The 25,527-nt window shown below is 37.3% G+C and overlaps 1 protein-coding gene and 1 pseudogene across 2 annotated transcripts; both read left to right on the forward strand.

The window, feature by feature from the left end:
• Positions 1-421: 421 nt before the first annotated feature.
• Positions 422-9,069, forward strand: LOC126628069 (protein argonaute 4A-like). Of its 2 annotated transcripts, XM_050297653.1 has the most exons (24): positions 422-521; positions 2,811-3,060; positions 3,158-3,363; positions 3,452-3,676; positions 3,759-3,895; positions 3,983-4,080; positions 4,162-4,259; positions 4,376-4,535; positions 4,606-4,722; positions 4,811-4,918; positions 5,034-5,096; positions 5,180-5,293; positions 5,400-5,565; positions 5,650-5,762; positions 5,860-5,997; positions 6,178-6,308; positions 6,447-6,512; positions 7,135-7,198; positions 7,302-7,413; positions 7,514-7,587; positions 7,788-7,882; positions 8,017-8,104; positions 8,241-8,272; positions 8,573-9,069. In XM_050297653.1, the coding sequence occupies exons 2-24, from the start codon at positions 2,821-2,823 to the stop codon at positions 8,631-8,633; spliced, it is 2,706 nt and encodes a 901-aa protein (XP_050153610.1). In that variant the 5' UTR covers positions 422-521; positions 2,811-2,820; the 3' UTR covers positions 8,634-9,069. The 2 variants fall into 2 exon arrangements, with proteins under 2 accessions (XP_050153610.1, XP_050153609.1); XM_050297652.1 differs by lacking the exon at positions 8,017-8,104.
• A 3,340-nt stretch (positions 9,070-12,409) lies between these two features.
• LOC126627871 (protein argonaute 4A-like) lies at positions 12,410-24,546 on the forward strand (annotated as a pseudogene).
• Positions 24,547-25,527: the final 981 nt, after the last annotated feature.

Here is a 25,527-nt window from a genome sequence, read left to right on the forward strand (position 1 = left end):
AGACAACAAAATAAGAAAAAAGATTTTATTTATTCAGCTTTTTTTCTCTTCATTAAAATCCGGATCAGGACAAAAAACCGAACCCTTCTGAACAGCGTCTTAACGTCGTTAACGAGACACAAAGCGGGAATAAAATGAAAAGACAGGAACAATATCGGTATCAAAAAATTAGGAGCTGGGGTATCGAAAGGCAAGCAGGACACGCGGCCCCATCGCATTGGATTTGGACGACGTACAATGCCATCATCCCTTGCGTCCGTACGGCTGCCGCGTCACGAAGAGAGCGCGCACAAAACAGACAAAACAAACGTTGCAGGAAGCAGCAGCCTTTTGTGAGACCACTCTCTCCGTTTGCTGGGATTCCCATTCGCATATAAATACAGTGTAGGATATATAGATATACTCTTATTTCCAAGGACCCCAAAAGCCATAGCTTGCAAGCAGAAAACCCTAATCGCTCTGTGATTTTGCAATCTGGGTTTTGTTTTGCTTTGCTGGGTTTTGAGTTTCTCTCTCTTCTGGTGGGTCTCTCTTTCCATCTTCTTCGTACTGTTTGTTCTGGTTTAGGCCTCTGATAGGCCTCAATGTGCTTGCTATGTGAAAACCCACTTGCTATGGAGCTCTGAAATGCTCGTTCTAGCAGTGGGTCTTCTTCTTTCTTTGATTTTTCTTAGTCTCTGTAAACTTATGGATTTTTGTGGGTTTCAGAGAACGATTGGCATTTTGATTTTTTTAAGATTTTGGTTATGGTATTATTGACTCCCACTGAAAAGCTCTGATATGCTCACTACGCTAAAAAGCGATTTTCAGAGCTATCGTGCTTATATCAGCAGTGGATCGTCTTCCTTCTTTGATTTTTGTTGTCTGTGTTTGTAGATTTCTGGGTTTTTTGTGTTTATGAAAACGATTGGGATGTCGAGTTTTTGGTTTTAGTATTTTTTTCACTCCCACGGGGAGCTCTGATATGCTCACTGCGTTAAAAAGACAATTTTCAGAGCTCTCATGCTTATTTCAGCAGTGATAGCGTTTTTTTTGGTTTGATTTGTGCGTTTAGATTCTGGGTTTCTTTGGTTTCTGAGAAAGATTTGGATTTTGGGTTCTTAGTTTTTTGTTTTGGTATGTTTTTACTCCAGCTGAAAAGCTCAGATACGCTCACTAAGCCAGATTTTCAGAGCTCTCATGCTTCCTTCAACAGTGGGTATTTTTGCTTTTATTTTATTTTTTTAATTTATTTATTTATTTTAAATTTTTAGCCTTACTGCTACAGAAACCATATGAGACATCGGACGACTGGGAATTGCTTTTGGAATTTGAAACTTTTGGTGATGTTATTGCATGCTTTTGGGCTTTCGTTTTTGTTTTCACTCTGGCTTCACGTTTATGCCAAATACGTGAAAGCTAAACGTTGTTTCAGAGCTGGGTCGTCTCTGATTTCTCTGAATCTGCGCTTACGGGTTGTTTTTGTTGCTTCTGACGACTGAGATTTGCATTTGGGGCTTCACAAGTTTGGGTTTTTCTGATTCCTTTTCATTATTTTTAAACCTTTTGTCTCTTTGCTTCCTACGTGAAAGCAAATAATAATATTTTTATTATTTTAGGGCTTGACCTTTTTTTTACAAATTGAGTTTGATTTTTGTAATTTTATATTTTTTGGGTGCTACTATTAATTCTGTACTCTCAAAGGTCTCTCTTTAAATGCCATTTTAGAGGCTTGCCTTTTGGTTTATGGAGCTTAGATCTGAGTAATAAAGCACATAATATGTGTATATATATACACATCCATATATATATATATGTGTATATTTTCTTGGGTTTTGGCATATTCTTTTGTGTATGTAAAAAGATCAGAAAATTTTCTGAGCAAGAAAATGGTTTTTTTTTTCCTTGTGAAAATGTGTGTGGATGTTTTTTTGCTGTTTTACTGCAACGTTTTGTACGAATGTTTGATTGTTCTGCTGCCATTTTCTTACTTCCATTGGCTTAATATTGGGCTTTAATTAGCTTTTTTTTTTTAATGTTTCCATAACACCGTTATTGTTCTTTTCTCTTCATGAATGCTGTGTTTTGATTATATGTAACCATTTAATTAAGAAGCCTTGAGCTTACAGTTTTCATGTTTGTATATATATTTTTAATTTTACTGTCGATACATTACTCTATTTGCGAAGTTCCGGTTCTTGGTTGTCCTTGAGATTTATGAAACTCTTGGTTGCCTTTAAGATTTATGAAATTCTTTCAGTACAGATTTGATACTGTGGTAGGCCAATATGGTACAAGTTTTTATAACGTTTTCCCTCACGAAAATTCCTTTTGCTTGAATGACACACAATAATTGGTTTTTCGAATGTTTGAGAATTCCTTCATGTGAAGTCTTGCAGACTGAAAATGAAGTAAATGAGTGAGACAAGAAAACATTACTCTAACGAACATTTATATTTGAAGAATCGCATTTGAACACATTCGGTAGAACGTTTTTCCGTTAATTTATCTGCTTTGTCCTAAACTGTTCCTAACGAATAGTATCTACACAAGATTTGTTTTCGTAACGCTTTGTTTCCTCTCCTCCGATGATTTTCCTTTTAACGGAGCTCATCAAGTTTATAAATGCGGATTCAACCTGTTCATTAAATTTAGTGAAGTTATCTAATTAGAGAAATAAACTCCTCCTGTTTTCCCCTGCATCTAAGAAATATTGACAGTGCGCACATCATCTTACTTGTCTGCCATGATTGCCACAATACATGGGTTCGGATCCTCTTGCAATTCCCTGTGTCGACGTCCTTTGATCGAATTGGCTTGTGGTTGAGCAGGTCTTAGGACATGGAGCGCTTGAATCCCGATAGACTCGAACTTCCTCCACCACCACCCATTATTCCTCCAAATGTTGTCCCAACTGTGGCAGAGGAAAAGTCTCTTGAACTATATAAGAAAGCATCAACTCCAAAACGTGTTCCCATGGCAAGGAGTGGGAATGGAACTAAAGGGCAAAAGATCCCTCTTCTGACCAACCATTTCAAAGTGGCAGTGAACAAGTCTGATGAGTACTTTTTCCATTACAGTGTAATTACCTATACTCGTTGTCTCTTGCTTTATACTTTGAAGATAAGTTTATGTTTGTATAATTGTGTTGGTGTTAAATACTTAAATGGTGGTACAGATTGCGATGTCTTATGAAGATGGTACCCCCGTCGATGGGAAAGGCATTGGACGAAAGGTCATTGATAAAGTGAAACAGACATACGCAATGGAGCTTGCCGATAAAGAATTTGCTTATGACGGAGAGAAAAGCTTGTTTACCGTTGGCCCTCTTCCTCACAACAGACTTGAGTTCACAGTTGTACTGGATGACATCTCATCGACCAGGTACTGACATGTCGTTTATTATGTATTTTTCCTGCTCTTGTTTCCGATCAGGAAATTGTCTCATTGGTCCTTTCGCACAAATGTCTAGGAGGACTGCAAGCCCAGGAGGTGGCTCCAACCGTGCTGACAGTGAGGGAGATCGGAAGAGAGTTAAGAAGCAATTTCAATCCAAACAATTAAATGTGCTGATCAACTATGCTACTAAAATTCCAATGCAAGCAATCGTGAATGCAATACGTGGTCAGGATTCAGAACATTTTCAGGAAGCGGTGAGGGTTCTTGATATCGTACTGAGGCAGAATGCAGCGAAACAGTAAGTACTTGACTGTTGTTGTATCTTTCCTCAGTGATTGTCTACTATTTCATTTGGTGTATAATAATGTGTTTTTCTACAGGGGTTGTCTTCTTGTCCGACAGTCTTTCTTCCACAACAATCCAAGGAACTTCGCGGACTTGGGATCAGGTGTGTTAGGCTGCAGGGGTTTTCATTCAAGTTTCCGAGCCACCCAAGGGGGTCTATCTCTTAATATGGGTAAGCTTCTAAGCGAGAATGCTTGGATTGTTTTTGTTACTCTACTGTCAATCTAATCTCTGTCCTTGACACCTTGTTTCCATGCAGACGTATCCACTACAATGATTGTAAAACCTGGCCCCGTTCTAGACTTTCTGATGCTAAACCAGAACGTTAAAACTCCTTACCAGATCGATTGGACGAAGGTAATATTGGTTGCTTACTTTTTTTATATTGCACTGGTGTGGCATTGTTCATGGTCTGAGCTTTCTTTAATCTCATACTAGGCTAAGAGAATGCTGAAAAATCTAAGGATCACAACCTATTCATCTAAGATGGAGTACAAAATCACTGGACTGAGTGATAGACCATGCAAAGAGCAGAGGTGATCTATTTCTTTATTCTTATATCCATGCCATATGAGAAGTAGGCTTTATAGATCATCTCAATTTCTGGTTTCTTGTTTAATCTAATAATTTACTTCTACACATTTTTGTCTAGGTTCTTCCTGAAATCGAAAAAAGGACAGGATGGTGATGGAGAAGAAATTACGGTTTCTAAATATTTTGCTGTGTATAAAAACCTACCATTGCGGGATTCAGCAGACTTCCCGTGCATCAATGTTGGGAAACCAAAGAAGCCATCTTACTTTCCACTTGAGGTTTTAACTTTCGACTACTTATTGTTAAGCTTAATTCTAGAAACTTTCTCATTCTTATTTGCCTCTGTAGCTTTGTAGCTTGGTTTCACTGCAACGCTATACAAAATCTTTAACCAATTTGCAAAGGGCTTCACTAGTGGAGAAGTCTCGGCAGAAGCCCCAGGAGAGGATGTCAGTTTTGCGTGATGTAAGTAAAGTTATGTGTGCCATCTATATGGTACTGTTCTATCTTTGTATCTAAAACTCACTGACTCCTCAAATTTTAATTCTCTCAGGCACTGAGGACTAGTAATTATGATGCTGACCTGATGCTTCGTTCTTCTGGAGTGTCCATTGGTGTTGACTTTGTGCAGGTTGAAGGCCGTGTATTGCCAGCTCCAAAGGTAGACATCTTTTATTATCATTTTTGTTTCCTTCATAATTGATCTGACTTGTCTTTTGGGTGCTGTAGAAGTTCTTACGTTCTGATCTTCTCTGTTTATTGATACTTCCCTGCAGCTAAAAGTTGGGAACGGAGAGGACTTTTTTCCACGCAACGGGAGGTGGAATTTTAACAACAAGGTACCACTCCTCCTATTTATTTTCTGTTTCTCCAGAATCAAGATTTATTTTTACCTCAATTCACCTTAATTTTTTGTGTGCAGAAACTGGTACAACCTGTGACTATAGATCGTTGGGCTATTGTCAATTTCTCTGCTCGCTGTGACACTCGGAACCTGGTCAGCAATATGATGAAGTGCGGAAATATGAAAGGAATTGTAAGAGTCTCTCTCTCTGAACTATATTATAAAAGAACTATTCCTTTACTGTAAATCAATTCCTTTGGTTATTTGTTATTCTAAAAAGAACTATTCTTTAATATAGGCCATAAAGGAACCGTTTATGGTATTTGATGAAAGTAACCAGCACAGACGTGAACCAGCTCCCATTAGAGTGGATAAGATGTTTGAATACATAAAGTCAAAACTTCCTGGACCACCTCAACTTCTGTTGTGTATTCTTCCTGAGAGGAAGAATTCTGACATATATGGTTAGCTCATTATTCTTTTCTTATATCATTTTATCTGCACCTTTATGTTGAGGATTCATGTATTGATTATTCTTCAAATTCAAGGTCCATGGAAAAGGAAGAATCTTTCTGAGCTTGGGATTGTAACACAGTGCATTGCTCCTACAAAAGTGAATGATCAGTACATCACAAATGTGCTCCTGAAAATCAATGCAAAGGTAAATTTCCGTTTACAAATCTAATTTGTGGAATTGTCTTGTGGTTTATGACTCATGCATTAATTTTGTCTTCCTTGCTTTATATGAGCTTGTGCAGATGGGTGGAATGAATTCGTTGCTAAGTGTGGAGCATTCTCCTTCTATTCCATTGGTTTCCAAGCGCCCCACTCTGATTCTCGGTATGGATGTGTCACACGGCTCACCTGGGCGGTCAGACGTGCCTTCTATTGCAGCGGTAATATTTTCCCTTGACACTGAACTTGTTATAATTATGTTCTCTGCCATAATTGTTACTATTCTTTTTGGACTAGTTAGAGAACTTCACTCTATACCGTCAACCTGGTAGTTGCTGCTGTGTCATGTTGTAAGTGTCTATTTAATATGTAGCTCTCTGCTTATCTTGGGAATTTTGTAGGTGGTGAGTTCCAGGCACTGGCCCTTGATTTCTCGTTACCGAGCTGCTGTGCGTACTCAATCACCAAAAGTGGAAATGATAGCTTCTCTGTTCAAGCCTGTGTCAGATAAAGAGGATGATGGCATAATCAGGTTGGCTCCCCTGGGGCTTTCACCACTACATTCAAACTGCCACTTGATATTTTTGCACCCAGTTTTTCTTATCCGATTACTATTAAAATTTTACAATATATGTTTCAATCAATCTTGTAACGTTTGGGTTCTTTTCAGGGAACTGTTGGTAGACTTTTATGCTACTTCAGGAAGCAGGAAGCCGGATCAGATAATTATTTTCAGGTGTGGTATTCCTAATATATTCAAGGAGTAATAAATGAGCCACAAATGAACAACTGCATTTCTAGTTTGTGCCTTCTCTAGAATGATCTGCTCTCTTTGTTATTAATCTCATATCGTTACCATTTGATACCCCAATGAATATGGCCTAATTTACTATATAATCAAAGGATGAGGAACCTGTTAATGTTAGTCACTAGAAATGTTTTGTAATACTATGAATATCAGCTAGTGTTATCCCTCTTATCACTCTTTCAACCCTTTCATTCAATAATCCTCTAATGTGTATTTTATCTCTTATTGTTTGCATTCAATTAAAACTTACCATTTAAATGCATGTTCCGATTAACTCTAGTTTCTGTATGTGTACGTGTAGCGTACATTATTTTCTGTACCAATTTGCCAACATCTTTTTTGATTCTTTGTTTTGTAGTTTCAAAACAGGCTTCTCAACGTGATACGTTTTTCAACAAATCAATGAACTTTCAATTTCATATTTATTAACTAAAAGACCAGTGGTTTCAACAGTTAAAATGTTGTATCACTTATAATGGTTTTGAAAAGATTGCACATTAACACTCAACTCTTGCTAATCTTCCTGTCACTTGGTTTTTCTCCTATTTAGGGATGGAGTGAGTGAATCACAGTTCAACCAAGTCTTGAATGTGGAACTGGATCAGATTATTGAGGTTTTCACGATGCGAATCCACATTTTTCTTATTAGTTTTTACATTCTTTACTTGCAAGTGGAAATGTCTTAACTGTAATTTGGTGTTTTTAATCTTTTTGCAGGCCTGCAAATTTCTTGATGAGACTTGGTCTCCAAAGTTCATGTTGATTGTTGCACAAAAGAATCATCACACCAAGTTCTTCCAGACGCATTCACCTGACAATGTTCCACCGGGTTAGTCATTTTACCACCAATTGGATTACAGAATACTAAAGAACAAAGAAATGTTCTTTTGTTTCTAAATCAAGTTTTTTCCTTGATTACTTGAACTCAGGAACCATCATAGACAACAAAGTCTGTCACCCCAAGAACAATGATTTCTACTTGTGCTCTCATGCTGGGATGATTGTGAGTATCCTAAACCAAAACCTGCCACTTATTATATAACAAATTTACTCCATGTTTCTTGGACATTATTGCTTATTACGGAAAGGAATAAACAAAACTTGAGTCCTGAGTCCCTTTCTGCTGATTTGTTTTAGACAGTATTGTTATCTGATTCAGCTACTCTGAATGGAGATTAAACTGACTTTGGATTGTTCATGCAGGGGACTACTCGGCCTACCCATTATCATGTTCTGTATGATGAACTTGGGTTTTCAACGGATGACTTGCAAGAATTGGTTCATTCTCTGTCTTATGTGTAAGTATTCTCTCAAGTCACTGATGAAATTGAGGTTCCATCATAAAACCAATTGGCAATCAGAGCGGGTTATCCTCGTGTGAAGCCAAACGGTCACACGCGCTTCACGTCACTCAGTTGTTGTCCACGTGTAGGCTTGAAAATCCGCCACACGTGCGGGGGCGTGTTGAGAGTTGTCCCGCATCGGTGAGGAACAAGGCCGGTTTGCTATGTGCTTATATGGTTGGGCTACTTCCCATATTGCCAATTGGTTTGCACAATGAATTCCATCCCAGGAAACAATAGCTTTTTGTATATTTATCTGTCAAGTAGTTAGCGTGAGTTTTAAACCTGACTCCTTACTTTGAGTTTTGTACAGGTACCAAAGAAGCACGACAGCCATATCCGTAGGTAATATAAGCTGTCCTGTTTTGTTTTCTGCTCCAATGTCCAATTGACTTCATTCTTGCTAGCGTGACTACACTGATTAATGTTCCGATAAGCCTTGTTCTGCAAAGGAAATCACAGAACATGCTGTCTTTTGTACATGTAGTTGTTTGAAAATTTAAATGGTAGTAATGACTAGAAAATTAAGTAAAGGTTATGAGACGGTCTTCAGAAGTTGCTCTTTATTTTCTCCTTTGCTCTGTTTTCCGCACGGTATTTTATGAGATCCTTGATAAGTTTTTTTCCGGTTTCTCTATACCGCAGTTGCTCCAATCTGCTACGCCCATCTAGCTGCTGCCCAGATTTCCCAGTTCATCAAGTTTGATGAAATGTCGGAGACTGCCTCAAGCCATGGTGGTGGAATCACAGTTCCAGGTGCTGTGCCGGTGCCCGAGTTACCCAAGCTGCATAAAAATGTGATCAACTCCATGTTCTTCTGTTAAAGATTGGTTGCAGACTTCAGTTTCTTATCCCTCGATGCCGTTAGAATAACATATGAACTTTGACTAGTGGTTTTGACAGCAACTATTTAAGCCTTGGGGAATTTTGGCAGGAACTTTCACTAATATATCACAGTGCTCATATAACATATATATATATATATATATATATATATATATATATATTATCTGTCTGGTCTGGTGTTTGACATTCACCAGTATTTTGAGAATATCTGGTGCTGGAACACTTCAGAAATTATGTATGGATGATGTCTGTTTCTGAGAATTAATCTTGGAGTTTATTTACTTGTTACATATACTCTTATATATGCTTAATCATAAATTGGCCTTCTCCTCATGAGAATGACTTGTATGAAACGGATTCACCATCACTCTATCGTCCCGTTTTAACAAAATAATGATGTGTAAGTTTTTCAACACATGCCATTGTAATTATCGGATCGGGACACTAAGTGGGGGTGAAACCTTTCAATGTAAATTGTTCTTAGTGGTGGTGAAACCGTTTTAAAACTTGACATTTATCTTTTGACATCTAGATTGGAGATGCTCTAATCATAGTTGTCGGATTCGATCAAATAGGGTTCGAATTATGTATTGGTACAGACATATCGTTACTTCGACAATTGGTTTTAAATTTGGTGGATCTGTAATTAGATTAGGAAAATTGAAGAAAAGAACAGAAAAATGCACATGTCCTCCTTGTGAAATTCGCCGTTGTTTTTTGCTGTAAAATTGAGAAGGAAGAGAAAGGAGAGAGAGAAAAGGAAAAGTGATCATAAGTTTCTTCTTTGTGATTGTCGGGAAGGAGAAAAAGGAGAGAGATGAGGGAGAATGAGAAGAGGGAATCACAACTCACAAGTGATCCATGGCAGGTTTATTATTTTTTAAGAGATGATTTTGGTTCTGGTCCCTAATCAACGTAATTGTTAGACTGTAACCTTGTTTGTTTAAATATTTTGATTGACGTCCTTAGCCTCATTTAACAGATTTAACTCATGCATTTATGCATTTAATGTTCCACAAATTTATGAAATTTAAACAAATCAAATAATATTTTTTAAAATATAATAAATACTTAAAAAATCAATTTTAGAGTAATATTGTTCTTTGCAAAAATTATAGCAATAAAATAGTGTACCCACATAATTATTAACATATTTTAAAAAATAACTATTGATATATTTTAAAACATAAAATAATACATATAATTAGCATGGGTACAGTTACCAAAATTAAAAATGGGTACAAATACAAATAAAAGTTTTAAAAAATATGGTAATAAAAAAGAATTAATATATGGGTACAAATAAAACTAAAAAGAAAATTTGAACAAAAAAAAAGGGATTGCAAATTAAAAATGGGTACAAACTAAAAATAAAAATATATGATAAAAAATTTAGCCATAAATATAAATATATCAACGGTAACGTTTCTAATACTAAATTAATATATTTAGAAATAAAAAATATTTTATTATTAAAAAAATTAATGACATTTATTAAAATCTAAGGACGTTGATCACAAATTGAAAATGAATAAGGTTTTAATCAATAAAATAGGAAAAATAGGGATGAGAACCTAATTTTTTTTTCTTTTTTAAATGTGGATTTTCATCACAAGTGATCCATGAGGTCGACCCATAGCCTCAAGACAGTCCTTGCTAATGAAAATTGGTCGTTGTTGTCCTTCAATATGAGTGTCGCAAGTTAATGTGGTAATTCCGTTACAATTTCGTCAAAATTTTTGTTGATGTGCTGATGCGGCATATATGTGGACCCATAAGTCTATTAAATTTTGTTAGAAGAAGCACATCAACACACACATATTTAAGGGTTACATTGATTAATTTTCGCTTTGAGGGATCATCTTGATGTTATGAATTAATTTCAAGGACAAGTGATAAAAATCTTTTTTTTTTTTTTTGAATTTTGAAATTGTTAGATTGAAAGTTTTAAGACTTTGAGCTAGGAATTTATAGGTTTAGGCTTTTGAGTTACCAAATTAGGTTGTCCATTGTATGGTTTAGCTGAACTCCTCATCTCCTTAGTGTAAAAATATAGATATACTCAAAAAAAAAAAAGTTGGGTCATGATCACATCACGATGAATGGTTATTCAGTTAATATGTTTATAATTTTCTTCCTAATGTTTCTTTAAAAATATTTCTTTGGTTTTAATTTCGTAATAAGCGCATGTTAAAATATAACCAAATCAAATCAAACACAACAGTTGCTGAGCCGATCTAATCAGTTATAAACCATTGTCGTTCAATGGTGTGCTTAAACTGAACTAACCCAAATTGTACCCGCCTTTAAAATAAATCATGCATCTACATTTTTTTCTGAAAGAAATCATGCGTTTACATGATCCTAAATGATTTCACAACTCTGTATGTCCCACGTCATGTGAAAAGTTTGAGATAATGGTTGCATAATTTAATGACTGAATTTGTGCATATCCACTTGTCTTATTTTTTACGAACTCGTCTAATGTAAAAGCTAGTTTGGTATTGCGGTGTTTTTTTTTTTTAACAAACGATAGTATATACACTAAATAATTGAGAAGTGAGCTAAGTTTCACACTAGTATTATTGTGCTTTTAAAAAAAATTACTTCTATTGTGTTGTATGAATAAACAGCTGTAAAATAAAGTTGTTGATTGTTCGATAAACTTATTTTTGTAAAAGTGCTTTTAACAAGTGTTTGAATATATGGTAAATTTTTATATAGAAATGCTGTGTATATGGTATTCGATATGATATAATAATTGCCAAAGAAAAATAATACAGGAACAAAAATTGTAATTTGCAAAATGCGGGGTATACTTGCCATCTCAAAATTTCATTGCATGGGACTGTGTACTATAATCCCAAATTAGCCTTCAATGTGCATGAAAAAAAGTACTTATAAAGGGGATAAAAAAATAAGCAAAGTAGGTGAAGTCTAATCGCAAATTTATTTGGGTTAATTGATGAGAAGGCTCACATAACACCTCCAATTAATTTTTAATTTTTTTTTTTCGCATGAGCCTGGCAAAAGTAAGGAAAGCGAAAGGTTGTAAATTTCAAAACGGAAATGTTAACTGAGGCCCAAACGGCGTTAAGATGACAAAACCGGAAAGGAAATTAAAAGGCAGGGTCAATAAAGGAAAGTAGAAAACAGAGAGGCTTGGCGTTGGGAAGGCAAACGAGAAGCAGAGACACGCGGCACTAGACAATTGGGCGGAACCCCACATATATCCATTTGTAGTAGCCTGCATTTTTCGATGCTCTTTGCCTTATTGCGCAAGGAACACACACCCAGCTCTCTCACAATACACCCTTCTCTCTCTCGCTCACACAAGCCACTCCCTCTCTCTCTCTCTCTCTCTCTCGCTCACACAGAAACCACCCTCTCTCTCTCTCTCTCTCTCTCTCTCTCTCTCTCTCTCTTACTCACAGAGTCACAAACAGGTCTTTCTCTCTCTCTCTCTCTCTCTCTCTTACTCACAGAGTCACAAACAGGTCTTTCTCTCTCTCTCTCTCTCTCTCTAAACTTCTGTTTATCTTGGTAAAAGCCATTAGTTAATAAAGTAGATCTGGGTTTGTATGGTTTGTATGTGATTTTCTTAGTTTTGTGTGTGTGGGTTTTACCTTTTGGTTTATGAGTCTGAGTGAGAAGAGGGTAAATTTCCAAACTTGTGCTAATTTGTGGGTTTTATTTTGCTTTTATAATCAGAGTTTACTTGCTTCATACTTAATTTTACACTAAAAAATTCCCTTTTTTCTCCGAAAGAAACAACTAGTTTTATTTTGCTTTTATAATCAGAGTTTACTTGCTTCATCCTATTATTTCTTAATTTAGTGCAACATTAAAGTGCAATCTTTTTTCTAAAGGCTGTTTCTTTTCTTTTTTTTATTTATTTAAAAGTGTGTTTGCAGTTTGTACAACAGATCTGCTCGGTGGTGGAGCAATATTTTTAAAGGTTTGTTTTTTCCCTTGCTTTCGTTGGGTTTTTTTGTTATATGTAGCTTGTTTTTTTTTTTTTTCTTTGTTCTTGTCTGACCACCGTTTCTTTGTGATGCAATGTTCTTTGGCTGGCTTTACATTTGAGTATTAGATGAATTGTTTCTTTTCTTTATCTATTTTCTTGTTTGTATTAAGATTTTCAGTCTTGAAAAATATTAAGGGCCTGTTTGATAACCAGTTCAATTTTTTTTCATTTTTTTCGTTTTTCATTTTTCGGAACATTGAAAACAAACAAGTTTTCAAAAAAAGTGAATCCAAAAAACTGAAATTGAGAATGAAATAATTATCAAACAACCCCTAAATGTTCTAAGTTTTTTGCTTTTAGATCGGAAGCAAATGATGAGATAATGGACTTTAAAAAAATAAAATAATAAATAATAAATAATAAAAAAAATTTAAAAAAACTTTCCATTTCTTAGCAATCAATAAATCAATAAATTAACAGATTAAGATTATAGTTTGAAGAATGTTTGAGTGTGATCCAAACTGCAATTTATTTGTTATTTAAATCCTTGAAACCATCATCTTGTTCCTTTGTAAGAGAAACTGTCTCAAGTTTGAATTTGGTAGAGATGTATCTCTTTGTTACCTGCAGTTTACACCTACATTGTTTATCAATTGCGGGGTTGGCAGGTATAAGGTAATGGAGTCTTCCGATCCCAAAGGAGCTGAGCTTCATCCTCCTCCCGCCATTATTCCTCCAAAAGTTGTCCCAACTGTGGCAGAAGGAAAATCTGTTGAAGTGTTTAAGAAACCATCAACTTCTAAACTTGTTCCCATGTCAAGGCCAGGCTTTGGATCTAGAGGAAAAAGCATCCAACTAACAACTAACCATTTCAAAGTGGGAGTGAAAATTTCGGATGGCTACTTTTTCCATTATAGTGTAACTTGCTCGTCCCTACCTATCTTAATTAGCATCTATTTTGCAGCTTAATGTTTGTATAATGTATTGATGTTAGATATGTTGTTAGTACAGATTGACATGTTTTATGAGGATGGAACCCCAGTTACAGCGAACGCTATTGGACGCAAAGTTGTTGAAAAAGTTAAAGAGACATATGACAGGGATCTAGGACGAAAAGAATTTGCTTATGATGGACAGAAGAACTTGTTTACTGTTGGCTCTCTCCCTCATAAAAGACTCGACTTTGTGGTAGTATTGGACAACATCTCGTCAAGCAGGTACTTATTTGTGGATGATCATGTTGAATTTATCTTGCTCTCATTTTCTCTTGAGATCATTGGCTCAGTGGCTATTTTTCACACACTAGGCGAATTGGGAATGTTGGAGGTAGTAGTAGTTACGACCCAGCTGAGAGTGGAAGCGATAGGAAGAGACTTAAGCATTCATTTCAATCCAAAACAATAAAGGTGCTGATAAATTATGCTGCTAAAATCCCAATGCAAGCGATCGTAAATGGATCACGAGGTCAGGATTCAAAGGAGTTTCAGGAAGCAGTTAGAGTTCTGGACATCATTCTAAGGCAGCATGCAGTAAAGCAGTAAGTAGTTGAATGTTGTATCTTTCCCTCGATCAGTCTTCCCTTGTTGGTTCATCATACACTGTTTCTGTCCAGGGGTTGTCTCCTTGTCCGACAGTCTTTCTTCCGTAACAATCCAAGGAATCCAGACTTGGGAGAAGGCTTGTCAGGCTGCTCGGGCTTCCATTCAAGTTTCCGAGCTACCCAAGCGGGTCTTTCCCTGAACATGGGTAAATTTCTAAGCTTTCATTTGTTTTCTGTCATTTTACTGCCACATTAATCACTATCCCTGCCTGAATGCAGATGTATCCACTACAGTGATCATAAAACCAGGTCCCGTTTTGCACTTCCTCTTGGAGAACCAAAAAGTTAATCACCTTCGCCATATTGATTGGATCAAGGTACTTAAAAGTGATTTCATACAGTATTGGCATTGCATTGATATGACTTCATTCATGAGTCTTAGGCTCTGAGCTTCTTTATTTGATCATAGGCTAAAAGGACGCTCAAAAATCTACGGATCAGGATCGAATCCTCTGGTATGGAGTACAAAATCACTGGATTGAGTGACGATTCCTGCAAAGAGCAGACGTAAGTTCTTTCTGTGTTGTGCTAGGACAGCACCAAACCTTATGGAACCAACTCAAGCTAACCCACAGGAAATTTATCAAATGAAAATGCAAGAACAAAATATTAAAGAACACCAAGATTTTAACGAGGTTCCTCAACAGTCAGTGTAACTGGAGTACGTCCTCGGAGCAGTAGGAGCTCACCCAATAATCCACTATCAACCAAATGGGAGTTTACAAAGTGTTGGCAATCTCACAACCCAAATAACCCAATACACCCAATAGCTCTCACACACCACAGAAACAAATAGAGAAAGAAATATAATGTATAATTTCTTCTCTATACATATAGCTTAAAGTTATTACAACAACAATTATGATGGATGATTGCTAACAAAAAAGAAGAGCACTTTCTTCTTCTCTTCAACGAAGGGTTACTGCACCCTTTATATTTTTCTGATGCTCTGCAGCTTGCAGCTCTCTCCTATCTCTTCTCTAAAACAAAATGAGCTTTTATTTCTCACCCTTTCTTCTACCCGTGACTTCTCACATGGACCAAAGAAAAAGTTTAGACAAAGCGTGCTTTTCTTTTCCCCAAAACAAGGAAGAAACATCATCATGTTGTCTTTTTTTCTTTTGAATTGTTTATAGCCAAGAGTTGGCCACTTGGCCACATACTCCAACAATCTCCACCTTGGCCAAGTTCCGAAATCACCGTGATAAGCCAACCAACACAAAAACACACAACATCACTCTCAAACACTAGCAAGAGAACAACTCATGCCGAGCCAAATGCTCTAAAAAACTCCTACTGCTCAACGCCTTCTTTATATAGGCAAAATGTGAGCCAAGTTCAAGCAATGAACAAACTTGGCGACACCAACAACCTTAGTCAACATATCAGCGGGGTTGTCTTTAGTTGGAATCTTCTGGAGAATGATTTCCCCTTCACCAACAATTTCACGAACAAAGTGATAACGCACATCTATGTGCTTGGTCCTCGCATGATGAACCTGATACTTAGCCAAATAAATGGCACTCTGACTATCACAATGTACCTCCACCTGCTTCTGATCAACCCCCAAATCTCTAATCAGCCCATGTATCCAAATGGCCTCCTTTATAGCTTCAGCAACTGCCATATATTCAGCCTCTGTAGTAGACAAGGCAACAGACGACTGCAAAATGGACCTCCAACAAACTGGTCCTTTAGCCATAGTAAACACATAGTCTGTAGTAGACTTCCTTCCATCCAGATCACCTGCATAATCTGAATCAACATAACCAACTGCAAAATGACCAATACCAGAGTCATCTCTCTCAAAGCATAAACCAACATCTCGAGTACCATGGAGATATCTCAATATCCACTTAGCTGCTTGTCAGTGCTCTTTACCTGGATTATGCATATATCGACTCACCATGCCAACTGCATGAGCAATATCCGGTCTAGAGCATACCATTGCATACATCAAACTACCAACCAAATTTGCATATGGTATATTTTTCATTTGCAGCTTCTCTTTATCATTTTTAGGACATTGTAGAGAACTCAATTTAAAATGAGGAGCCAAAGGGGTACTAACCGGTTTGGTTGAATCATGAACTCCAAACTTCCGAATCAACTTCTCAAGGTATTGTCTTTGATTCAAACTGACCAAACCCTTCTCTCTATCTCTAGTGATCTCCATGCCAAGGATCTTCTTCGCTTCACCAAGATTCTTCATCTCAAACTCATTCTTCATTTGCTTCTTCAATTTTTCAATCTCTTCAACATTCTTTGAGGCAATCAACATATCATCAACATATATCAACAAATAAATGAAAGACTCATCTTGCCACTTCTTGAAGTACACACAATGATCATATTGACTTCTAGAATAATTTTGGCCTCTCATAAATTTATCAAACCTCAAATACCATTGCCTTGGAGATTGCTTCAAGCCATAAAGTGATTTCTTCAATTTGCAAAACAAATTCTCCTTCCCTTTCACTATATACCCATCCGGTTGACACATATAAATCTCTTCATTCAAATCACCATGTAGGAAAGCCGTCTTCACATCAAGTTGCACAAGCTCAAGATCATATTGTGCAACAAGAGCTAACATAATACGAATTGAGGAGTGTTTCACAACCGGAGAAAATATTTCATTGTAGTCAATGCCCTCCTTTTGTGCATACCCTTTAGCAACTAATCTTGCTTTGAATCTCACATTGCTTTTCTCATCAGCATCTTCCTTCTTGGCATACACCCATTTGCAACTGATAGCTTTCTTGCCCTTAGGCAATTTAGCTAACTCCCAAGTCTTGTTCTTCAAGAGAGAATTCATTTCATCACCCATGGCATTGCACCACCTCTTCTTCTCCTCACTCTCAATAGCTTCCTCAAAATTGGATGGAATCTCTTCAGTGATAATAGGAAGAGCAAAAGCAACATAGTCACTATACCGACCTGGCTTGGTAATTTGTCTATTTCCTCTGTTCTTGGCAATAGACTCTTGAGGTGAAACTTCCTCTTCAACTTGAATAGAATCTTCAAGTTCAACTTCTTCAACATCCTCATGGTCTCCAACTTCTTCACTTGTAGTGGCATCGACATCAGCGGAAATAGGATTTGAAGTACTAGAGGCAACTTTCTCAAGCTCCACCTGTTGGACATCTTTCACATTCTTCTCAGAGTCTTTGAACATACTTTCTTCATCAAATGTCACATCTCTGCTGATTACAAGTTTTTTCATCTCTGGGCACCACAACCTGTAACCTTTGACACCACTACTAAAACCAAGAAAGATAGCCTTTTTGGCTCTAGGATCAAGTTTATTTTCAGTCACATGAAAATATGCAGGTGAACCAAAAATACGGATATAGTCATAATCAGAAGAAGGTTTTCCAGTCCATACCTCCATTGGTGTCTTACCCTGAATAGCAGCTGAGGGTAACCGGTTGATGATGTGACATGCATAATTAACTGCTTCTGCCCAAAATGACTTGCTTAAACCCGACTGAGACAACATACATCTAACCTTCTCAAGCAAGGTTCGATTCAATCTTTCTGCAACTCCATTTTGTTGTGGAGTTCCCCGAACACTGAAATGTCTCACAATTCCTTCTTCTTTGCAAACTTTAAAGAAAGGATCGGATGTGTATTCACCACTATTATCCGATCTCAAAATCTTAATCTTTCTCCCAGTCTGGTTCTCAACCATTTTCTTCCAACCCAAGAAAATGCTTAACACCTCACTCTTGTGCTTCATAGTGTAGACCCAAGACCTTCTTGAATAATCATCAACAAAGGTCACGAACCAATGTCTACCACTCAAAGAGGGAGTCTTTGTAGGACCCCAAACATCCGAATGCACATAATCAAGAATGCCCTTCGTTTGATGTACAGCAATACCAAACTTCACTCTAGTTTGCTTTCCCAAGACACAATGCTCGCAGAAATCAAGCTTACAAGTCGTGGCACCTTTTAGAAGACCTTGTTTCACAAGCCCTTGTAGAGCTTTCTCACCAGCATGGCCTAATCTCATATGCCACAATCTAGTAGTATCTGAATCAGATGTGCCCATATTTTCAGAGACTACAGATGCTTCACCTTTCACAGTGCTTCCCTGCAATAAATACAAATGGCCACATCTAGGAGCTTTCATCACAACAAGTGCACCATAAGTAACTTTCAATGTCTGTCCATCTGAATGAAACCTGAAACCCTTGGATTCCAAAGTACCCAAAGAAATAAGATTTTTCTTCAAATTCTGTACATACCGAACACCTGTCAACTCTTTAACCATACCATCATGCAACTTCAAACGAACTGTACCAATCCCTTTTGTTGTGCAAGGATTGTCATCTCCCATGAACACAACGCCACCATCAAACTCTTTCAAGCTTGAAAACCAATCCTTGTGAGGAGTCATATGATGAGTACAACCCGTATCCAACACCCACTTAGTAGCACAATCAAATGATGAGGAAGTGGTTAAAGCAAAATCAAAAAGATCTGTTTCAACCTCAGCAACATTGGCTTCAGAACTTTCTTTTCCTTTGGTCTTCAACTTAGGACAATCTTTCTTCCAATGGCCCTTATTATGACAAAAGGCACATTCATCCATTTCCAAAGGTTTTCTACCTTTAGAGTTTCCTCTAGGTCGAGACTGTGATTTTTTTCTACTAGAAGATGATCTCCTCTCCGATGATCTACCTCTAACAAATAAAGCTTCAGAGGTACTATCATGATTTTTATCTCTATGCCTCATTTCATAATTCATCAAGGCATTTGACACATCTTCAAATTTCACAGTTTCTTTACCATGCATAATAGTGGTAACAAAATGCTCATAAGAGTCCGGCAAGGAATTCAACAATATTAAGGCCTTATCTTCATCCTTAATATCCTCATCTAAATTTAACAAGTCGGCAATCAACTTATTAAAAGCATCAAGGTGTCTAATCATTTTTGTACCTTCTTTGTATTGAAAGCGGTAGAGCTTTTTCTTCAAGTGTAGCCGGTTCTCTGCACTCTTCGTCATATACTTATCTTCCAATTTTTGCCACAACACACTTGCTACTGTCTCCCGCATCACAAAATATTTCTGAGTTTTTGCAAGGCACAACCGAATTGAAGAGCAAGCCCACAAATTTAATTTCTCCCATTCCGGCTTCGACATAGCTTCCGGCTTCTCTCCCAAAGCAGCAAGTAGATCTTGTTGAGCTAACACATCTTTGACCTCACATTGCCACATCCCGAAGTTGTTTGTGCCATCAAACTTTTCCACTTCGAACTTTGCATTTTGCACCGTAGTTCTTGCAAACCCGGAGCTGCTTCCAAAAGGATTCTCATCTTGCCCGTCTGACATCTTTGGCAACTAGACAGTACCCAAGAGCAACCAATGCTCTGATACCAATTGTTGTGCTAGGACAGCACCAAACCTTATGGAACCAACTCAAGCTAACCCACAGGAAATTTATCAAATGAAAATGCAAGAACAAAATATTAAAGAACACCAAGATTTTAACGAGGTTCCTCAACAGTCAGTGTAACTGGAGTACGTCCTCGGAGCAGTAGGAGCTCACCCAATAATCCACTATCAACCAAATGGGAGTTTACAAAGTGTTGGCAATCTCATAACCCAAATAACCCAATACACACAATAGCTCTCACACACCACAGAAACAAATAGAGAAAGAAATATAATGTATAATTTATTCTCTATACATATAGCTTAAAGCTATTACAACAACAATTATGATGGATGATTGCTAACCAAAAAGAAGAGCACTTTCTTCTTCTCTTCAACGAAGGGTTGCTGCACCCTTTATATTTTTCTGATGCTCTGCAGCTTGCACTCCTTTTCTCTGCAGCTCTCTCCTATCTCTTCTCTAAAACAAAATGAGCTTTTATTTCTCACCCTTTCTTCTACCCGTGACTTCTCACATGGACCAAAGAAAAACTTTAGACAAAGTGTGCTTTTCTTTTCCCCAAAACAAGGAAGAAACATCATCATGTTGTCTTTTTTCTTTTGAATTGTTTATAGCCAAAAGTAGGCCACTTGGCCACATACTCCAACATTCTGTGCATTACCAATGCCATCGAATCCTCTTGTATGTATGAACCTGTTTATCTGAAATATTTCACCATGTTTTCTCTATGTGAAGGTTTTTTCTAAATAAGAGAAAAGGACAAGATGGTGACGGAGAAGAAGTTACTGTTTATGAATACTTTGTTCGCCATAAACACATACCTGTACGTGAGTCAGCAGATTTTCCATGCATCAATGTTGGGAAAGCAAAGCGGCCATCTTTCTTTCCACTTGAGGTGATACATTAACTTCAAATGATAACTACTATGGTTAATATTGGAATTATTTTTCATGCTCCTTTGCCTGTATAGCTTTGTACCTTGGTTCCATTGCAACGCTATACCAAAGCCTTGTCCACTAAGCAAAGGTCTACACTAGTGGGGGAGTCCCGGCAGAAGCCCCAGGAGCGGATTTCAGTTTTGCAACGTGTGAGTTATTTCTCTCCATGTGTTATAGTTTAAACTTTGAAATTTTGAATCTAACACTTTCTTTCGTCTCATATGTTATATTCTTGCAGGAGCTGAGAAGTAGTAACTACAATGCTGACCGGATGCTTCAATCTTCTGGAATATCAATCAGTCCTGAATTTATGCAGGTTGAAGGCCGTGTGCTGTCAGCCCCAAGGGTAAAAATTTTGGATCCTTTCTTTTCATGTCTCTACTATTATTTTATTGATGTATGTCCCTTTTATCATCTCTCTTTTGTTGCAGTTAAAAGTGGGCAATGGGAATGAGTTTTTTCCCCCGGAATGGGCGCTGGAATTTCAGCAATATGGTGCTCTTCTTTTCTTGTGCTTTCTTGTTTCACCACTTTCAAATTCTGAATTTCTTGTACTGAATTTAGCTTGCTTACCTGCATGTAGAGTTTTGTGGAACCGGTAAAAATTGAGACGTGGGCAATTGTCAACTTCTCTGATTTCCGTGACATTGATTTCCTGATCAAAACTATGTTGAAGTGTGGAGATATGAGAGGAATTGTGAGATTTTCCCTTTCCTCTGAATTATATTATGAGATCTACTCCAGGCTGTACATCTGATCCCTTAATTCTTTGTTCTAAACATTTTTTGTTGTTTTTCGGTAGGCCATACATCCTCCAAGTCATGTATTTCAAGAGAAAAATCAGCATAAGCGCGAGCCAGCTGCGGTCCGAGTGGACAAGGTGTTTGAAGAAAGAGGATTGAGAATTAAGAAAGAAATACCAAAGCTTCTGCTGTGTATTCTTCCTGAGAGGAATAACATATATGGTCACAATCAGATCACAATTTTTTTTTTCATCTATTTATTGTTTTCACATTTTAGTTTGGGAGTATATATTCTGTACTAACAATTCCTTACACTTAAGGTCCATGGAAAAGGAAATGTCTCTCCGAGGTCGGGGTTATAACACAGTGCATTATCTGTAAGGGTAAAAGGATGAATGATCAGTATATCACAAATGTGCTCCTCAAAATCAATGCTAAGGTATTTGTGGAAATTGGCTCTTGTCATCTCGTCTATGGTTTGGTTTTAGTTATTAGTCATGCCTTAATCTTATTGTCTTAATGTCGCATATGCAGCTTGGTGGAATGAACACCTATCTAACAGCGGAGTATTCTCGTTCTATACCTATGGCTTCCAGGTCTCCTACTATGATTTTGGGTATGGATGTGTCCCATGGCTCACCTGGGCGGTCAGATGTTCCTTCTATTGCAGCGGTAACCATTTCAACCTCTAAACTGATTTTTTTTTTTTTTTCAATCATGTCACCCGGGAAGTTTGCTGCTGTATCATGTCATGTGCATTTGTTGATGCATACCTCTTTACATATTGTAAGTTGGAGGTTTGTAGGTGGTTGGTTCGAGGAAATGGCCCTCAATTTCTCATTATCGCGCCTCAGTTCGTACTCAATCACCGAAAGTAGAAATGATTGCTTCTCTGTTCAAGCCTGTGTCAGAAAAAGATGATGAGGGCATAATCAGGTTGGCCTCTCCCACCACTTACATTGACCTCGCCACTTTAATATTTTTGCATCCAGTTATCTGTTATCTGATTATTTAAAACTTACTTCTGGTGTACTTGTTTCATTCAATTCTGTAACATATGTGCTCTTTTCAGGGAACTGCTACTAGACTTTTATCGTTCATCAAACAGCTGTAAGCCGGCTCAGATAATAATTTTCAGGTGTAGTATTATTCATAAGAGTTATGCCACATATGTAGGGAGTTATAAAATTCATTTTGATTATGCCCTTGATCGTCACCAGCGAACTATTGCGAGTCCTTTTTTGTACTTTAAATAAAAAGCTAGAAAATTTTCTTGAGGTATAGTAGTATCGTTGTATTGACATTTTACAACAATTATTCTGACATATATAATCACAGATCTACAACTGCAGGCTCTCTGTGGTATTGTTCTTTGCCTGTTTAGGCAATGTCCTACAACAATGAGTAGAGAAATAAAATAAAATTTTGTTAATGTTCTCTGTGATTAAGTGTAAGAGTTGTTATGCGTTTCATCCTTATATCCAATTTTTATTAGTATCATATCTTGAAAGGTTAGCATCTCAAGCGATCGGTGTTGATGACATCCCATTCCCATTTAAATGAATCTTCAAATTAGCTCTGGTTCATATTTGTCTAACAATGTTGAATCATTCATTGAATAGTTTCACAAAGGTCATGTACAATTCCTGCTGAACTTGTTTTGGTTTTCTTTTGCTTAGGGATGGAACGAGCGAATCACAGTTCGACCAAGTCTTGAATGATGAAATGAGCCAGATCATTCAGGTCTCTCTTGGTCAATTTAAATTTTCTTTCTAATTCTTTCCTGGAAATAGAAGATGTTCATATCTAAATTTTGTTATATCTATATATATGTATTTCAGGCCTGCAAGTTTCTTGATGAGGGGTGGTCTCCAAAGTTCATGGTAATTGTAGCACAAAAGAATCACCATACAAAATTCTTCCAGACCGGTTCTCCTCATAATGTTCCACTGGGTTAGTCATTTTCCCATCGCTGCATGAATTTTTGAACAGAAAACCAGAAGGAAATGCACTTTCAGTAATTGTCCCATAATCAGAAGTTTCCTTTCATAACTTGAATGCAGGGACTATCATTGACAGAACGGTTTGCCATCCAACTAACAATGATTTCTACCTGTGTGCTCATGCTGGGATGATTGTGAGTATTCTTAAGAACCCGTTGCTCTTCTTATTGAAGATAATATACCTCAGCAGATAAACTAGAGAATGTATTTCCTGCGATGCAAGTTGGTCGTCCCCAGAACGATTTTTATCTGCTAATTTAATGGAATCGAGAAATTTTAACTTATGTCTAATAATTTGTTTACTGGATTATGTTTATCTACTGTAACCAGCACATATTATTGCTTGTCTACTCGACATTGTTCTGCGTTTTGGATTGTTTTACTCCGTATAACTATCTGATTGAGCTACGTTGAAGAGAAAACATTCAGTCGACTTTGGATTGTTGATGTAGGGGACTACACGACCTACTCATTATCATGTTCTACTTGATCAACTTGGCTATTCAGCAGATGACTTGCAAGAACTTGTTCACTCTTTATCGTATGTGTAAGTATACTCATATTCTCGTTTTGCGTAAAAAATCTTTGAAGTCGGGAAAAATAGGTTCTGGTTATGTTTTCCGAAGTATGAGTTTGCTTCAGACCTGAAACCCTGCTATAATTTATATACAGGTTCCAAAGGAGTACCACAGCCATATCAGTAGGTAATATATTCTCTTCCGGTTATTTTTCCCTACTTTTTTTCTGCTTGGTGTATGATGAAGTTGTTGGTGGTTGCTGTTTTCTCTTTACTACAGTTGCTCCGATACGCTATGCTCATCTGGCAGCCGCCCAGATGTCGCAGTTCATTGACTTCGATGAAATGTCGGAGACTTCCTCAAGCCGAGGTGGTAGTGTTACAGTAGCTGGTGGTGTGGCGGTGCCTGAATTACCAAAGCTGCATGAAGATGTCAAGAACTACATGTTCTTTTGTTGAAGATATTTTGGCCTTACAGTAGCAAATGAACTTGTGTGATATTTATGTTCAGATACTATTTCGGAAACTACTTGTGCCATTTATGTTTGACGTTCTTTACTTTCGTAAATTTCCAGACAAACATTCAGAATTTGTCCCTCTGATACTTGTCATATATGTCTTTGATTAAGAAGACTGGTGCACCATACGCGAGCTTTGCTCAATTAATTAAATCTCAACCGTTCACTTGTGAAGAAAAAATGTGCAAGTGAAAGTTTCTGACAGTTAGCTGTTTTCTCTTTACCACAGTCGAACCAGTACGCTGCGGCCATATTGGTAGCCGCTCAGATGCAACGTCAGAGACTCCGTGAAGTGACGGTGGCGGCAGTGGTGGATCCAAGAAATAATATTAGGGGGTCAGTAAGAATGGCGTGCAACACGTAGATTTTTTATACCAAAAATAGCATGCATATCGTCATTTCATTGAGTCTTGGTAGACCTAAAGTCATTTGGAAAGGCATATTGCACACCTGTTAATGTATGCAAGGTATTCATGGACATTCACCGAGTCTTAGTAGGCCTGAAGTTAATTGGAGGGCATGTATGAAGCCAACTCTAATCTTCAAAAGGGCAGCATCCAAAATAATATTATGGATATTCACCGAAGTTCGGAAGGTTAACACCCAAGGTATCCATGGATGTTCACCGAAGTTCAGGGGGTCAGCTAACCCCCCCCCATCGGCGCCCCTCAATGCATCCGCCATTGGTGGTGGCAGTGTGGCAGCGCCAGAATTCCCCAAGATAAATAAGAATGTGATGACCCCAATGTTTTTCTGTTGAAAATATTGGATACCCTATGGCTTTCAGAGGTCATTTTTCCAAGAGTTATTTCTGCCCTACCTTCTCTTCTTCATAAACATCTTCTGGGAAGAATTGACAATAGAATGGTGACTCGGACTCCTTGTAAACCCAAACACGGTTTCTTAACTTTCCGATGTAGAACAAATCTTAACATCTCCACAAGAATTTATACAGCTCCAATAAAGGAATAATACTAGGTACACCAAATGATGCGGCATCAATCAAATTTGTTCGTTAGAATTTGATTAATAATTGTAATAAAAATTTATATGATGTAGA

Source organism: Malus sylvestris, chromosome 7 (genome assembly GCF_916048215.2).
Source record: "Malus sylvestris chromosome 7, drMalSylv7.2, whole genome shotgun sequence".
Taxonomy (NCBI): Eukaryota; Viridiplantae; Streptophyta; class Magnoliopsida; order Rosales; family Rosaceae; genus Malus; species Malus sylvestris.

Excerpts from the sequence above, each read along its gene's own strand:
- LOC126628069 (XM_050297652.1), top strand. The coding sequence starts at position 2,821 with ATGGAGCGCTTGAATCCCGATAGACTCGAACTTCCTCCACCACCACCC. Across the intron at positions 3,364-3,451 it reads GATGACATCTCATCGACCAG|GAGGACTGCAAGCCCAGGAG; the intron begins GTACTGACATGT and ends ACAAATGTCTAG. Across the intron at positions 4,081-4,161 it reads ACCAGATCGATTGGACGAAG|GCTAAGAGAATGCTGAAAAA; the intron begins GTAATATTGGTT and ends ATCTCATACTAG.